Here is a 16,631-nt window from a genome sequence, read left to right as displayed (position 1 = left end):
CCCCCCCAGTGGTGGGAATAACGTCTGGACAATAATCGTGTAGAACGAGTCAGACGATAATCGAGAGGAGTCTGTAGTTTGGCACATAGAACCACCCCTTAATGTGTCAGACACCAGTAACCGAACGCCCTGTATTCGTATGTTTTTATTCTTTATAATTACAAATTACACATAGTTAGAACACATAAATAGAAATAACTTCCACAAAAGAAAAAACTAATACCGTTTGTTTATTACACAGGTGGTGTCGTGTCTGGGTGTGCGGAGAGATTCATGTATTGTGTGCGGACTTCCGGTCTTCTTGGCGGAGAAGTTGGTGGTCGCTCGTCTGACTTATCATCGGACGTGTTTCCGTTGCGCTCGTTGCAGCAATCAGTTAACACACGGGAATTATTATGAGACGGAGGCGGGCGGTTTCTGCTGCGAGACATGCCCCGACGAGGGGATCTCGTCGTCTGTGATACAAAAATATAACGAGATCCCGAAATGCGGCGACACGTCGGGAAAGACCGAAGAAGACGATGACACTGTCACGGATTCGAGCGACCAGGAATCTCTGAGCGAGGAAACAGACAGAAGCGTACGTAGTCGTGGCTCTGCGAAACGATTGCAATTCGAGGACGCTGTTATTCCTGAATTGGTCGCACAAACGTCACGATTAAGATTGAATTTCATATCGAACCATTTGCTCGCGGAAGAGAATGGAGAAACCGTTACCAATTTGGACGCGGCAGATGGAGCCTCGAATGTTCTCGAGAATGACGTCGTGAATATAGAAACAGAAGCTACAATTAGATTAGGTACGTCATTCCCGGTCAAGATGGACGAAAACAACGGGCAAAATGACGATTTCTCCGGCACTTATTCGAAACTTGAATCTCAGAATAGAGAAGAAGAAGACATGATCGAAAGAGATGGTATATGTGTAATGAAAACGGATGATGTAGGTGATAAATTAAATTGTAGCATGAAAACGGAGGAACAGAAATTCAGTGTTCCTTTGGCTCGTGCCGTAAATAAGGATAAATCTATTAGTTTAGTTACTAAAACAAATAATACAGAGGAATTGTTAGGTCATACCGATGAGGATGAGGAGAGTGAGAGGTGCCTTTCGTTGGTTCAAAAGAGGTTGAAGTTGTTTGAGGCTCGTGAGAAGGAAGATCACACGAGAATAAGGCAGAGTAAACCTCAAAGTACCGAAGAACGAAAATCTAAAATACATAATAATGGGAAAGTAGAGACAGTGAAAGAAGATCGTGCAGGTGTAAAAGTCGAATTAGAAGAGATAAATGGACCGAAAGTTTTGGATGACGGAATAAGGAGTCCGAAAATTAATCGAATTGAAGGTACAGAGGAGGAGAACTCTTTAGGATTAGTTAGAAAAAATTCTGGTAAATTGAGTTCAGAAGCGACTGAACCAGTTAGTACCGAGGAAAGCGATATTTCAAGTAATGTTAAGAATCTCAATATACAAGAGAGCAACAAGAATGTTACGACTGTGTCTGAGGCGTCATCAGCACCTCCTTGGAAGTTATCTACAAACACTGTAACAGTTAATACAGACGAAGAAAGTAGTGAAGATCAAACAGTTCCTGCTCCATCTGTTGAGCAAGTTAATGAATGTTGTGAAAAAGACAGTGATCTGAATGTACATAAAGATTATCAAAAAAGTTTAAATCCCTTCAGTTGCGATGATGATGAGGAGGAGGATGTTGTTGACAATCAGTCGACAAGTACAGACAATCTTAAGAGTAGTAATTCAACAAATCCCTTTGAAAATGAAGAGACTGAAGAAGCGGAAGAAAAGGAGGAAAAGAAAGTCACCCCGCCAATACCTGCCAAGAGAAGCAATTTCAGCAACAGTCCTAAACAAGAAGTGTTCACGGACGTACAAACAAAACGGCGTTTGGCTGCACCGAAAATTAGTTTAAATCCTTTTTGGAGCGATGACGATGATCATGACAGCGATTTGGAATATCTAGACAGGACACCTGAGCATTTGCCTGTTCCTAAACCACGAACTATGCAGTATGTATTTGAAACAAAGATTTCTATAGCTCTGATAAGAATTTTAATGTAAGAGTATTTTAGTAAGTTTTGTATACGTTGCATTTGAATCTACGTAAATGTTTTTTATTTTTATTTTGTATGCGATTTATAAGCGTTTTTATCGACTTACATTGTTATTACTTGAAGTTGGCTATTCAACAAAACAGTTTTAGGTTAGATTATGGTTATTATTTTCTTTGGAGTATACAAACATATGCCCAAAGATAGTGTTTCGAGAATTCTTATACTGCCCAAGGAACTCAAAACAGTTTTATTAATGTATGTATATGAGAATACACCTTGGTATAAGCAAGATTTTTTAAAGGAAGAAACAAAGAAATCTACTAAACTGCCATGTACTCTCTTTCTTACTTCTTTTATGCTTGCTAATATATATAAAAGGATTTTAACAGTATAATTATATACATTTTTTAAGATTCTTAACCATGAGGACAATTTTGTAAGAAAATAAGCAATGATACTATTATGTTGTACATTATGTAATGGATATACTTTTTCTTACAAAAGCGACTTTTTTTCAAGAAGGATACATAAGCATTTGCAAAAATTATTAATTTTTAGAGAGTACTCACTTTCTCGTAACATGTCTGTCGAATGCTGCAAAATATTATATAAATTATAATTTTCACATATAAAATTTGCGTGTGTGATATATAGAATTGTACATCATCTTCCCTACCACCCCTTGAAAATAAATAGACTGATGTACACGGGATAAAAATTGCATTCCATCACTTATGGATGACACCTTTTTGCTAACAAAATAAAAAAGTAAATACTTAAAACACAAGAAATTGTTATGCAAACTGTAAAAAATAATGGTCGATTTTGAAGAAATTTAATACCGAGGTAGATCATCGAAAAGTATTACGTGCGTATGTTTTTTTATTGCTAAATGTGTATGCTGAGAGAGTGAAAACAACCCCCAATATTGGCGATGGAAAACACTTTGTCGAATATCTCGAAAATTGTTAATGTCAGACATTAAAAACTATAAAATTGCTTGTCCTCAAACGACGAATCAATCTCAAATTTTTTTTTATTTCTTTTTTTATGTAAATGTTTGATCTATTTTTGTACACATTGGTACGTGCAATCTATGTACCATAGGATAAAGTACCGATAACATGGATTTTTGACTTTCCAACAAGTACCGAATCCGGAGGAACACCTGGAGTAATTTCTCGAAAGAAAAAACCAGCGCCATTGCCTCCAAGCAACAGGGAACCGGTTGTTACCGAGCAACAAGCGTCCTTAGTGCTCGAACTACAGAAAACTTCGTCCGAATACCACGTAATTAATTAACGAATTTTGTATTAATTTTACTTTAAGTTCCGTACAGGTGCGCGAATCCCCAAAATCTTGATTTTGATACTCGAAAATTTTGGTTGGAAAATTTCGAAATTGAATAAAAAATGATCATGTCTTATGCTTTGCATTCGGAGATCCTGAAACTATTATACCACATAGAATTTATCGGATGCTCGAAAAATTTACAGATTCTATTTGGAACATGTCATGTTCATCACTTATTACAGATCATTCAAATTTATATCATAATTTCAGGTGCAAAGTATCTTTTAAATAATGTTGAAAATAATATAAATTATTGTTTTACATGAGACGGTTGATAATTATTTAAAAATAAGCGAATAATAATATGTACGTATCCTTTATTTAAAAAAAATTTGTTCCAATTTATTTAAAAAAATATACCGAAATAATATAATTCCTCCAGAAATAGTAAACAAATGTCTTGCTGTTTCTGCTAACGACAAAAATTAAATACTGTGGCATTTCCACCAATTTGTAATAATTATTTTCCTTATTGCAGTCTCTTTACACGAACACACTGTGTACTTATTTCGACCTGCTTACTCGTCCTATGTGGTATATTATTTTCTTGATCCCGAAGATCCATATGTGCTAGAATACTTTCTGGATTAGGAAAAGTGATATGTGACAGGTAGTGATGGGTAATCAAGTGTTCAAACATGTTCAAACAGTTTGAACAGTGAGTTTGAGAAGTGTTGCAAAATTGGTTTCTCTAAAATCGGAATTTCCATGATAAACCCCCCTTTTTTTAGTTCAGATCATATATATTTATGTACAGCCTTGGCCAAAAGTATTAAGCACCTTTATTACTATTAACTAAACTATTACTTTGAAACTTTTCTATTGTTCATCATCTTTTGTTGGGCAGTCCAAAAGAATTTTAAAACAGTTCACAAGTTTTATAGTGAGCCATAAAGTACTTGAGCGGTCCATACTCTACATTTTGTTTCTTTGTAAAAGCTACAGGCTGCTGTCAGTATATGCTGCTGACACACGTCAACTTATTTTTTATTTTGTTGTTAATATTTTGAAAGTTAGAATGTTTTCCTTGAAATATGCCGAAAAACAGTAAACTGAACGTCAGAAAGAAATTACTGTGATTGTTAGCCATTAGGGCAAAGGGTGACCCAACGAAATATTGCAAAAATTAATCAAAAATGATTTTTTTCACATTTCGGTGGTTTAATACAAAAATATTTTTTTTAATTCATACTTTATGTGATACCTAACACTTTTGACCAAGACTATATATACGTATATACGTGGATAACTAATATATTTTATGTTTTTATTATTAGAATTCATATCCACGCACAACACCCAAGGCACGAAAAGCAAAACCAGCTCCACCGCCACCGATGCCCACAAGCACACCGTGTCACACAGCCGCTGTCTCTACACTCAGTCTCGAAGAATCTCCAATAATCGAAACGTATAACATAACTGAAAATACGAATTTATGGGAAGATAAAAAGACGAATAAAGACGAACTAAACAGGAGCAAGCAAACTTTCACGCACATTTCATGCGGGGATAATTCTGATTATCACTCGCCATACACAGACAAAAGTACACAGGGAAAATGGAAAAGGAAGAAGGGGCCAGCTCCGCCATGTCCAATACCACATAGAAGAAAAGTAAGTTAGCTCTTATTTCATGGATTAAATTACTTATTGGATAGGTTACTACGATGTTTCTTTACGGAATCCCCCATTGATAAATGGATTTCAATCAATTATATTTCTAATAGGCGAAATTAATTTTATATGTCGCTATATTATTTATGAAATTAGTTGGGTTGTTAGCTAACATGTGGGACCCAGTTCAGTGATGAACAGAGTATACGAAACTATTGAAAAAAATTCGTGTAAACATGTGTCCCCTATTTAATCTTATTCCTGAGATATAGTCATTTTTGTACTCCAGTAAGTGTCCTGTCCATTGCACTCTTATAGGTTGAATCAATTGTGCAATCTTCCAAAATAGCACAAAACACAAAATTTTAATTACTCTGATTTATACGTATCAACTAACTGATGGAGCAGTTATGATTATTTAGAGAAATATCTGTCCATCTCATATGTATAACATATTTTACATATTCAATCACTGTTAAGTTTAGGAATAGCAATATTAATATGCATTTAATTAGATATGGATGCTGATGAAATTCTGAATGTTTTTCATACTTTGTTTTTAATAATCGTATAACATGTATTGCAATTATTGATTGTACCCATCTACTTTATCTATACATATTTATAATCTGCAACATTGACTGTAATAGTAATAGAATCTATGTAAGTTAATTGTAAGTATCTAGTTCATTTGAATGAGTGCTTTTCATCCTAAAAGTTTTCAACCATTTTGCATAATAAACCTGTATAATTTTTAACCATCCAAATTATATAGTAGGTAGTATCATACTGTGACTATCATCTATTTAAAAATTGGGAATTTCATATTATAGAAACTATATTTATTCTTTGATAGTGTATAATTTTTTTGTTACAATAATGCGTCCAATTTTCTTTCAATTGCTCCATACCTTTCAGATAAAAGTAATGTCCCTTAAGGATGTCAAACTGGAATTGGATGAAATTGAATTACAGCAACAAGGTCTAGAAAAACAAGGTGTGCGATTAGAGCAACTGATTAGGAATAAATGCGAAACAGGATCGAATAATGAAGGTAATTATATTTAGAATTTTTAAACAATCCAAATAATATATGTGTAATTTATTGCGTACAAATTTCGAGTAATTTTTCTTTCGGAATAATCGTGGGTCAGTTTAACTCAAAACCAGTCACTCTGCACTTAATGTCAAGAATTTGGGTCAAATTAAACTATGGTATAGTCTGTGCGAAGTTAACGCAGTTTAAGACATAATTTTGCTTATTTCGAATTTGCTGAAAAAGAACACACGAGTTATGACTTTTGGGTTTTCTTGAAAACACAAACAAAACATACATCTTTCTTTTTTAAAATTATAGTCTTTAATACCCTCACTTAGATTTGTCTATAATCTTTGATTTTTTTTTTCATTTATATTACAATATTGAACTTTTTTAACGGGTTGCCTAATTCAATACATTTTTAGAAATATCTTAATTTTATTATAAATAATTATACAGTATCTGAGCCAGTATCAATTTCAGATGTTTCACTGGGAACCGATGTGGAGGAGTTAGTCTTAGAACTATTCGCTCTTGTAAATGAGAAAAATGAATTGTTTAGACGGCAAGCGGAATTAATGTTACTTCGAAGGCAACAGAGATTGGAAGAAGAGCATGTTGAGGTCGAATATCAAATTCGATGTTTAATGTCGCAAAACGAATCCACAAAAACGGATTTCGAGAAACAGAAAGAAGAAGCATTAATACAAAGGTAAGTACTCGAGATTGTATAGAAGTACAGTGTTTACAAGTAATTTGTAATCATCAAAATATCTTCCCAGTAATTAGAAGTATGGAAAAGGTTGTTTCTGTTATATAAGGTTATTTGATATGAAAGGGGACATTCGTATTGCAAATAGTTAGCTTGTTTTATAGGTTTAATGATAGAGAATATTTCATAGTTAGTTTAATTTTTCCAAATGTAATGTCATACTTGTTTTATTTATAATTGATAGCATCTACTGTGTCAAATATTTATATACACAGGGTGTTCGAAAACAGGTATCTGAAATTTTGAGGGTAAGTTATAATTTTAATCTTAGGTTAGGCTACTGTGAACGCACGGTGGGCAGCTAATTCATAAGATCTTATGTAAGATTACTATTGCAGTGACAATAACCGAACAGTCAATATACATCCTTCTCATTATTTTACCCCATTTGAAGACAGCAAAGTATTTTATAATTTTAGTTTCTTAATAAAAAGAAAAAATTAAATTAGTATATGAACTTAACCAGTTTGCTCACTTGTAGAATATGAAGTATTGATTTACTTTGATTGATTACTACTTATATTAACCAACAGACTTGTACAAATCGTCGAGAAGCGGAATGAGATTGTCGAGTGTTTGGAAATGGATCGTCGTAGAGAAATAGAAGAGGATCGAAGTATACACAAGCACATGGGTCTGCTTGCTGGTAAATGAACTGTTATGTAAATACATTGCTCAACATAAATTGTGGCTATATCATTCATTCTTTATCAGCTAAGACGAAAAATGACACACCGGACAATGATCTGTATGATCCCTGTTGTTCAAGAACGAAGAAAGGCAAACCAAAGAAGAAAACAAAAGAGAAGAAGTCGAAAAGATTATCTAAAAAGGATATCGATAAGGATATAGACGAGACTGAGGTAAAACAGAAACGCCACAATAAGCGAAAATGGTTTTAAATTGCATTACTACTTAACAGTCAGGTACTGAGTTACACAATTTTAATTTCTACAAAGTGCTACCTCGAATAAGTCTAGAATTAAGCATTTCAGAAACTATAGCGAACGTTTTGATAATCCATGTTCTAGGAAACAAACGACATGGTTCTATTACGTTATTACAGTTATGTTTACGAAGTTTGGATAGTCAAGGTTTCTCGTTGTGTCATCTAAACCTTTGTGTTCAGCTGTGCACGCTCATTGTTTACGAAGCACACGTGTATATATGTGTATATGTATTGGTTCTGTTAGCCGTAATGATGACGCCATAAATTATACGGAAGGTTTCTCCCAAATTCTTCTCAGACAATTGACACTGGCCAACCATAGTTCCTAAACTTGATTGTAGTAACAGATTAGGTTCGAGTAATGCGATGTAAAAAATACTTAAGAAAGTTTGTAGGCTAAAAATGAAATTATGAGTATTTTCATGTATTATGTTGTGGGACCGGGATCGCTAGACCCGTTGAAAGTTACGAAACTAGGAAAAACAGGAGGGCACCATTGCTCAGGTGGCTGACATATGGTCTCTACAATATTATACATATAGGCATTTATTTTAATTTCTAACTACTTTTCTATTATGTTCACCAATTATACAAGAATGTAATAGTAGAAAAAATGGATGCGCACCTAAACATTGATATAATTTTTTCAAGGTACTATTCTAATAACTTATACATACATTAATTTTTTTGTGCTTACGCGCGTTTTGTTTTTATATACATTTTGTATTCAATGTCAGAATTGTACATTACCACGTTTTGTTATTGTAAACTTAATTAATATTGTAATGTTACAGGCTGCTATGAAATCAGAATAAATATGTACATTTTATTAACATACAGGCTGTTCGACAACATGTGTCGAAATGTTTAAGGGGTAATTGCATATGCTAAACTAAGACGAAAATCGCGTTAGGGGCTTCTTTGTGTAACAAGTGAATTGGTCATTTAAAAAGTGGCCGAACAAGTGTTACTGGCGTGCAACGTCGAAAAAACGGTAGGAAGCAAGACTAATTTGAAGGAGGAAGAAGAAACGTTCCGACAAATACATAGATGAAGTAAGGTTAAATGATTCTACTAAAACGGTGCTAGTCTGTCTGAAAAACGTTTAAGGAATTTTGACAAAGAAATTTTCATGTGGAAAACTAGTTTTTATACAATATATTTGTTTCGAGTATTTTTACAGAAAGTATAACCAAAAATTTGCTTATTAACCAAGAACGAAAGTTAGAGATTCGAAGGCAATCAGATGTCTTAATTCTAATCTCAAACCTTACAGTTACATCGTCAATTTTTCGTACAATGCAACGCTCGAACAACACAATTCTAATATTTTAAGCGTTTGCCAAATGAAAATTCAGAATCATTTTTTTAACACTTACACTGTATAAACAAATTTTCAAAGGTATTGGAAAAGTAAATAATTAACAAAACAGATACACTGGGGTATAATTAATTTCATTCCACTTTATTTGGTTTGTACAGACGTCATATGTGGTTTTATACGATTAAGTGTGTATGTCAATAGGTGGAGATTTTGCAACAACTTTGTGATTCTTGAATAATGCCGTTCAGTATATGGTATTGCAGATTCCAGTGTGGAGGCTGATTTTATATTCTCACATTCCCATTCCACTATTAGGGCATTTAAAACTACCTATTAAACAAAATTTAAACATCTAGTTATCTATAATTACCAGACGTTAAAAAAAATTGCAGTAAGTAATTGTATTTAAAAATTTATACCTGAGCCAGGTGGCAACTTCTACTGTTCGTATTCCACGCAATAGCGCATGTAAACAGCTCTTCTTTATGCGTACGTTTTAATTCAGCAATTGTTTGTGTAAGTTGGGAACTACTTTTGCTTAAAATACCTATTTCACAGAATATAACAATAATTAAGATAATTTTGATAGATACTTGTTCTTACAATTTAATCCTCAAAATTAATTTGGTTAAATACTATCATCACTTTAGACTCAGAAAAATTAAACCCTCAATCGGAAAAAACAACACAATTTTTTAAAATAGTAATCATAATAATAACAGAGTTAGAACTTACATTCTACAATCCTACGTACTTGCAGAGGCCGTTTTAATTTCAAACTTAATCTCAATGCAGAACTTAGCTGATTGGCCTTAAGTAAATTTGCTAATTGTTGTTCTTCAAGTGCAATCTGTTTAATTTCTGATATTGCTTTTTCTTTTTTCTCTTCGGTTACATCCTTCCATATAATTAACAATGAATCGCTTCCACCACTGATTATAGCTTTCTCATCTTTCCTGACTATATTTGGAAAAAGTATATTAATGTAGGTACTGTAAAATATGTAAGATATGTCCACCGACTATAATACTTACCAGCCAATGTCCATACACGACTATCATGCTCTTGTAAAGTGCATACACATTCTGACGTTTTAATACTCCAAAGTTTCAAAAGACCATCCCCACTTGCTGTAATTAACTGCATACCACGTGTTAAAAATTCTGCCTTCAATACTGATGATTCATGACCCTCCAATGTCTGGCAGATATAAAATCATTAATAATAACGGGCATATATTGCGATGACTATATCTATATGAATTACAACCGTACTTTTAAACAGGAGAGATCTTTCAGTGACCAAAGCTTCACTGTGCAGTCTGTCGATGTTGTCAAAAGTACTTGATCAACAGGGGAAAACCGTACGCACCAGACACCTCTTTTGTGGCCATGAAATACACCAAGTAATTGTAAGTCATTGGCTGACCATAGCTATAAATAAATCGTGAAAACATATTCTCAAATTAAGCACACATTATAAACCAATAGTACGGTATAAACCTTTTTGAATTTCACTTATCATACTTTCGCTGTTTTATCTTGCGATCCCGTGGCAATTAATTTATCATTTGGTGAAACAGTTACACAATTAATATCTTTCTGATGAGCCACAACTGTATGAACTACAGTTAGAGAGTTTTCGTCTGCAATCATTAAATATCTAGCATAACATCAAACGTTTAAAAAAAAAGCTCGAATAATACGGATAAGAAAAACAGTTACCTTCAAATTTTAAATCTGATGGTAAATTCCACAGTTTAAGGCAAGAATCTTGACTAACAGAAGTGAAGAATTTACAAGATGCTTGAGAAATTGCAATAGAACCAACGGAGGCAGTGTGCCTAGTAGCAGATGCAATACAATGTACCTTTGCAGTTTCCTTAATCATATGCCATACGCGGACACTATTATCCTACAAATATGTAATATTTTTGAAAACTGGATAAATGTGCAACATTTAAAAATTTTCTAAATAATACTTCACAAGATTCCAGAATTCTTATAGATACAACACGAGAAATATCAAAAGGAAGCCATGCGTAATAATTGCAATAGGTTCATCGCAACTTTGGGAATATTAATTTCAAATAAATTTTCAGTAATTCTTATCTTGTTTGAACAATCCTCGCATTATTTTGAAACAGTTATTGTGGAAATTATGTTATTATTGAGCATACCTTTGCCGAAGACAGAAACAAGCAGACATTAACAGGTGTTGATGCAAGGGATAACACAATGTCTGTATGTCCACGTAATAATTCACAATTCATCGTCGATATTTCATATAATTTTATATCACAACTATTAGTAGCAACAGCTAAATGACTTCCATTCTCTCCTACGTACACAATATCTAAAATTTCATCACTGTAACCCACCAACTGTAAGAAGTTCAATGTCCTCAGTTTTTATAAATATTTAAAAGTAAACGAAGCAAATATTTTAACGACACATACCTGCTTAATGCATTCAAATGTTTCTAAGGAATGAATAATTATATTGTGATCGACAGTAACTACAGCAAAAGTAATACTATTGTTATTATAAAGTAAATGTGTAACAGAAAGGTTTTCTTCTTCTTTGGCTGCTAAGACAGTGGAATTTTTTTGCACATACACTTGTCTGCCAGTTTTCATTTCCCAAATTGTAACAACACCTGTAAAAATTAAACTGTACTTCACTATGCACTATACCGCTTTCGAAAAAAAATAACTTCTTTTCGTTATAAACGCACTATATGCTTCTTTAACAATACTATAGTGTAATATCTATAAACATACCTTTTTCTCCTGCAGCAGCAACATAAATAGCATTATCCTCTGACTTATTATGAAGGGGTACAGGTAGCGATACATTACTAGGTATAATGAATATGTCTTCTATTTCTTCATAGACTGGTAAAACACGTACTGACGATTCATTGGAAATATTCCATAAAATTAATACTCTATCTTTTCCCGAACTACATAAAAACAATACACATTATGCATTCGTAAATTTAATACATCCATCTGTTACTGAAATGTATAGAACAATTCCATTGTATTACCTGACTAAGTAATTCCCACTACTGTGAAATGATAAAGATGTGACTTTACTAAAATGTCCAGGAAGAGTCATTTTGTTTTTCCCAGTTGTTATATTCCAACCGTAAATTTTAAAATCGTCACCTGCAGCGAACACAAGGTTCTTCTCAATGTCTGGATGAAAGGCTAAGACACTAAAATTTTATTGAAAATTATTATATTGTTACGACGGGGAGTTCCGCCGCGCGACATATTATAATTTATTTAATGCAGAACAATATTTATTAACATAAACTGCCGATTATCAGCGAAACAACCTCACGATCCACATATAGATCCTCGAAATCGGAAGTATCTTCAGTTGTATCGTGTTATTTTTAACATACTTTCCACATACAGAAAGTCTTACGAAAAATTGAAAACAAAAGGTAGTAAATAAAAAAGTGTCCATTCTTTAAGGGGCTATGCTAGTGTGACGGTTTCAGATAATCGGATATTTCTTTATGTAATTTGCAACAATTTTTTTAGGAAGAGGAAGGTGTTTTATATGGCCCGGAATAGGTGATTAGCTGTAAGTATGAAACATTTCTCTTTTTATACTCTAAAACAGTACTTGAAACTTTGATCGCGTTTTTCTCGCAGTTACTTTTTCTTAATCGGCGGCCATGATAGCTTAAAAACTAATTGACCGATTTAATTCAAACTTGGCATATCTGTTCATGAGATGTGTCATTCTAGCCCGTACCACGAGTTTTTCGATATATTAAAAATTACAAATTCGCGGGTTAAAAAACCAGCCATTTTTATACAAATAAATTAAACCTTTTGTTTGGGAAAGCGCCATTTTTTTATTTCTCAATTTTTTAAAATTATTCTAGTACGGGCTATAGCCACACAAATACAAATTAAGAAAATATTTGTTTTTTTTTTATTTCACAACCACAAGAGTCTATACTATGGCTTGATAAGTTCAATAGTTTTTCTTTAAAAAATTCCAACAAATTGCCTTATTACATAGCTATCACACTAGCATAGCCCCTTAAAGAGGGTTTGAAAATATACATTTTGTGAAGTAGTACTGCACAGAATATTCTATAGCTTATTATATCTCTCCTGAGATTTGGTCGTAAACTTCTCATGAATGAATTGCCAAGCAATCACAAATGTCAGATATTCAGTGTGACATTGAACACAAACAAAAGTGTAGCTAATTAAAGCACTACCGTACCTGATAACTCCTTGAGCTCCCTTCAGATTATGAGTACAAGTATGATGATTCAGGTCCCATACTTTGATAGTACCATCGATACCTCCTGAGACCATTAAATTTCGCTCACTACAATAAGCAATATGGTGTACCGGACCCTTGTGAATGGACTTCCATACCTTGACCAATTTATTATCTAAAATAACAACATACTGTTAAATTAATGTAAATAGTATAACATTATTGTAAGAAACCATTAAATGAATGACTATCTAGGTTTCTTAACATTATTGATAGACTCTAATAAATATAGCTTTGCCAGTCATATACAGAAACCGAGTAAGCAGATGGTAACGACCAGAGGGAATTCTGACACTTCTAAATTTTCATTAGTCACTAAAAGTTCTGCATAATAAATTGTGTACACTTCCAGTCATTCATAATGAAAATTATATTTTTAACATGTATATTTTAAAGATCGTAAAAAATAGTACCACAGCCAAAAAGGATAATAAATGAGATAACATGAAATAATTAAATATGATTCAAATAATATCATGTTTGATCTAATTTTAATCTGAAAAATCTCACCAATATTATAATACAATTTTCATTAGAAAATAAAACTTCTTTATTGTTCGCGATTTTGCATTAGTGTTTTTTCACCAAGTGAAGGCTTTTGATTGTTTTGTAACTTCCAACTTTCAGTTGTCGGCTCAAAAAGGGAAGCCATTGGCCATTACATTACTCGCTTGATTGACACCAAAGAGGAACACCCCAGTAGTGGGGATAATGTAGAAACGTTTAGCATATAGAGCTTTCCTTATATTAAGTAAAAATTTACTGTAACAAGTGTAGCAGAAGCTAAGTTTTAGTCCAATCCTGCGTTAATAACTAAATAAATCAACATTTTCTAGAAAGGTACCTTCATTAGTTCAATTTTGCTTGGCACTATACATTTAATGCCCTTTGCTGATGCTATACAATATAACTGGCAGACCTACATATCTTAAATTGTAAATATATTTCTTTTTTATCTAATATAATTACTCACTTACCTTTCCAATTCCACAATTTGAAGAGGCCACTTTTGTGATGTGTTATTATGTTCTCGTCATTAGTGCTTGCAGTAAATGAATTAATTGTATCTTCCTCTTCATTATTACTCGCTTCACCCAAATTGGATATTAATGTTGTACAGTCTTTTAAAGATACTATAGAAATTGTACCATGTTTTTGGCAGAACATATACTGTCCATCATTACTCCACTGTAATAGGAAATTGTGAGATACTTTTATATATTACAGAAAGAAAAGTAATTATGAAGAACATACTTGAACAATTCCTCCAGTATAAAATGGTCCACACTTTGATTCAACATCAAATCTAAAATTTGAGATAAAGAGATGAACATGGATATAACATTAGTAAAAACCAATTTGAATTAGAAACTCTGAGTTTTCATATTTTTTAAACAAAATGTTATATATATATAGTTGCATTTTTCTGATGCACCGATACACAAAAGTGCATAAAATTAGTTGCATATTAAGCTCTGTCTGATACCATTTAACTTTTACTTATAACAGTTGCATGGGACACCCTGTGTATATACTTTTTTTCATTTTTAAACAATATAATATACAAGAAGATGTTTTAATTTATTATACAAGAAGGACACAGATAAAATAAAACACTCTATATTATAATGAACTCTATTATTTTCATATAATGAAACAATATGAACGCCATGAAATACATTTCTCTTCCTATTTAAAATATGGGAAACAGTTTGAAGCTGTACGGTTCACTTATAATTTCTTCTAACATTAATTGGTTTACAGTGTATATATATAGAAAGATAATTTCAGGGCATTAAAAATACTACTTACGCTTCCTTTAAAGCGACGTTACTCATTTTTTCAGAATATTATATGCACATCGTAATGAGTTAAATATTTTACAAATATTTTAAAGTCAAATATTTTGTACAGGTTACGTTACTTTGTATACACGTGCACGCGCACGCAATCAATGAGCAAAACACTACAGTTCGGCATAGGAATACATGGGGAATACCTAACGTTAGTGTATCCAATATTGGAATGCGTCATTACTAAAACATAAAGGGCGGCAAATTCAAATTTGTGGATGGAACCACCGACTAGGTCTAAAATACCGATAGTGTAAAATGTCAGGGATTTTCTACTGCCCTCTACGCTATGAGAACGGTGAATTTGTGAACTACGTTATATCTAAGAAGGGACCATGGTCGTGAACGGATTCTGTTCCAACCGTTCGATATAAAATAGACGTATTAGAAAGGAGTCTTGGGTTCTAATCCCGACGGACCTATATTAGTTTTTCTTCGCGTACAAAAAAGTTATTGCGTTTAATATTGTTTTTATGGATATGTATATGTATTATTATGTACATTTGAGTAAATTATTTTATTATTCCATTGTTATTACAACAGTTTAACAGTGACAACGAACGCATGCATATTTTCAAATATCGGACTAATAGTATATTTTTATTCTATATTATTACATATAAGTGAGTAATACGTATCAAAAACGTAATCGAAACACAGATTTTTATTACACCACAAACATCGCATAAAAGATATTTCGTTATATTGACATTTGTAATAATTATGGATGTTGCAAGGAAATCAATATTATTGACATTATGGAACATATAACGAAATATCACTGTAACACTTAAAAAAGTTTTAAAGTTCCATTTATATCATTGTCCTGTGAAAATGTTCATATTTCCAGCAACATTCATATTTCAATCAAAGAATTTACAGAATAAGGAAAAGGAATGTAAAGTAATTTTCAGTAGTTCCATACATTTTTATCTCGAATACTTTTCTAAAACATTCAAAGTACTAGACATTTTTACACTTTGAATCTCATATCGATTTCTAAAATAATCCTAGTTCGATATAATATAGAACGTGGTTTTATGAGATAGATTCGAAGTTCGCAGCCATTAGCTCGATATTGTCATCAGTTTACAGTACTTTACCGATGATAATACCGATTACCCAGGCCTCACCACGAGGAGGTTGCTGCGAGTGGAGGCCCAAGGCAGGTAGATGGAATCACAAGTTCTACATCTTCCCACCTTTGACAATAAACCTTATAAATAACTTAAATCGTAACTATCTAATACTATCGGTACTAAAATCCCTCGGCGGATGACTTCTTTCTTGAGCCTAAACCTATAAAAAACTAAGTTCCCTCGTCGGTTGTCTTCGT

General features: G+C 32.8%; 2 protein-coding genes across 2 annotated transcripts in view; one reads left to right on the top strand and one right to left on the bottom strand.

Annotated features, from left to right (window-relative positions):
• LOC107185532 (MICAL-like protein 1) overlaps positions 1–7,755 on the top strand; it is a 35,305-nt gene extending 27,550 nt beyond the window's left edge. The window contains exons 5-11 of the mRNA XM_015573228.1: positions 242–2,028; positions 3,222–3,363; positions 4,704–5,042; positions 5,961–6,096; positions 6,565–6,793; positions 7,387–7,499; positions 7,568–7,755. Of these exons, the coding sequence (XP_015428714.1) occupies positions 242–2,028; positions 3,222–3,363; positions 4,704–5,042; positions 5,961–6,096; positions 6,565–6,793; positions 7,387–7,499; positions 7,568–7,755 (2,934 nt within the window). The remainder of the gene's footprint in view (positions 1–241; positions 2,029–3,221; positions 3,364–4,703; positions 5,043–5,960; positions 6,097–6,564; positions 6,794–7,386; positions 7,500–7,567) is intronic.
• Positions 7,756–9,248: 1,493 nt separating this feature from the next.
• On the bottom strand, positions 9,249–15,318 carry LOC107185581 (transducin beta-like protein 3). Its single transcript, XM_015573294.1, has 15 exons — positions 15,255–15,318; positions 14,697–14,748; positions 14,420–14,630; positions 13,383–13,557; positions 12,178–12,348; positions 11,909–12,090; positions 11,585–11,784; positions 11,306–11,509; positions 10,851–11,040; positions 10,653–10,771; positions 10,401–10,559; positions 10,161–10,326; positions 9,862–10,086; positions 9,546–9,673; positions 9,249–9,456 (listed from the first exon to the last, which is right to left on the bottom strand). Exons 1-15 carry the CDS (start codon positions 15,278–15,280, stop codon positions 9,268–9,270), a joined length of 2,397 nt encoding a protein of 798 aa, XP_015428780.1. The 5' UTR covers positions 15,281–15,318; the 3' UTR covers positions 9,249–9,267.
• Positions 15,319–16,631: the final 1,313 nt, after the last annotated feature.

This window comes from Dufourea novaeangliae, unplaced genomic scaffold (assembly GCF_001272555.1).
Source record: "Dufourea novaeangliae isolate 0120121106 unplaced genomic scaffold, ASM127255v1 scaffold48, whole genome shotgun sequence".
In the NCBI taxonomy this organism is placed as follows: domain Eukaryota; kingdom Metazoa; phylum Arthropoda; class Insecta; order Hymenoptera; family Halictidae; genus Dufourea; species Dufourea novaeangliae.
Note: the sequence above shows the minus strand (reverse complement) of the source record. Positions and strands in the feature narration are given on the sequence as shown.

What these genes read in the sequence shown, in the direction of transcription:
- LOC107185581 (XM_015573294.1), bottom strand. Translation starts at nt 15,280, where the DNA reads ATGAGTAACGTCGCTTTAAAGGAAGC. An exon ending in AGTGGGAATTACTTAGTCAG is followed by an intron (nt 12,091 to 12,177) that starts GTAATACAATGG and finishes GTTTTTATGTAG; the next exon opens with TTCGGGAAAAGATAGAGTAT. An exon ending in ATCAGATTTAAAATTTGAAG is followed by an intron (nt 10,772 to 10,850) that starts GTAACTGTTTTT and finishes TAATGATTGCAG; the next exon opens with ACGAAAACTCTCTAACTGTA.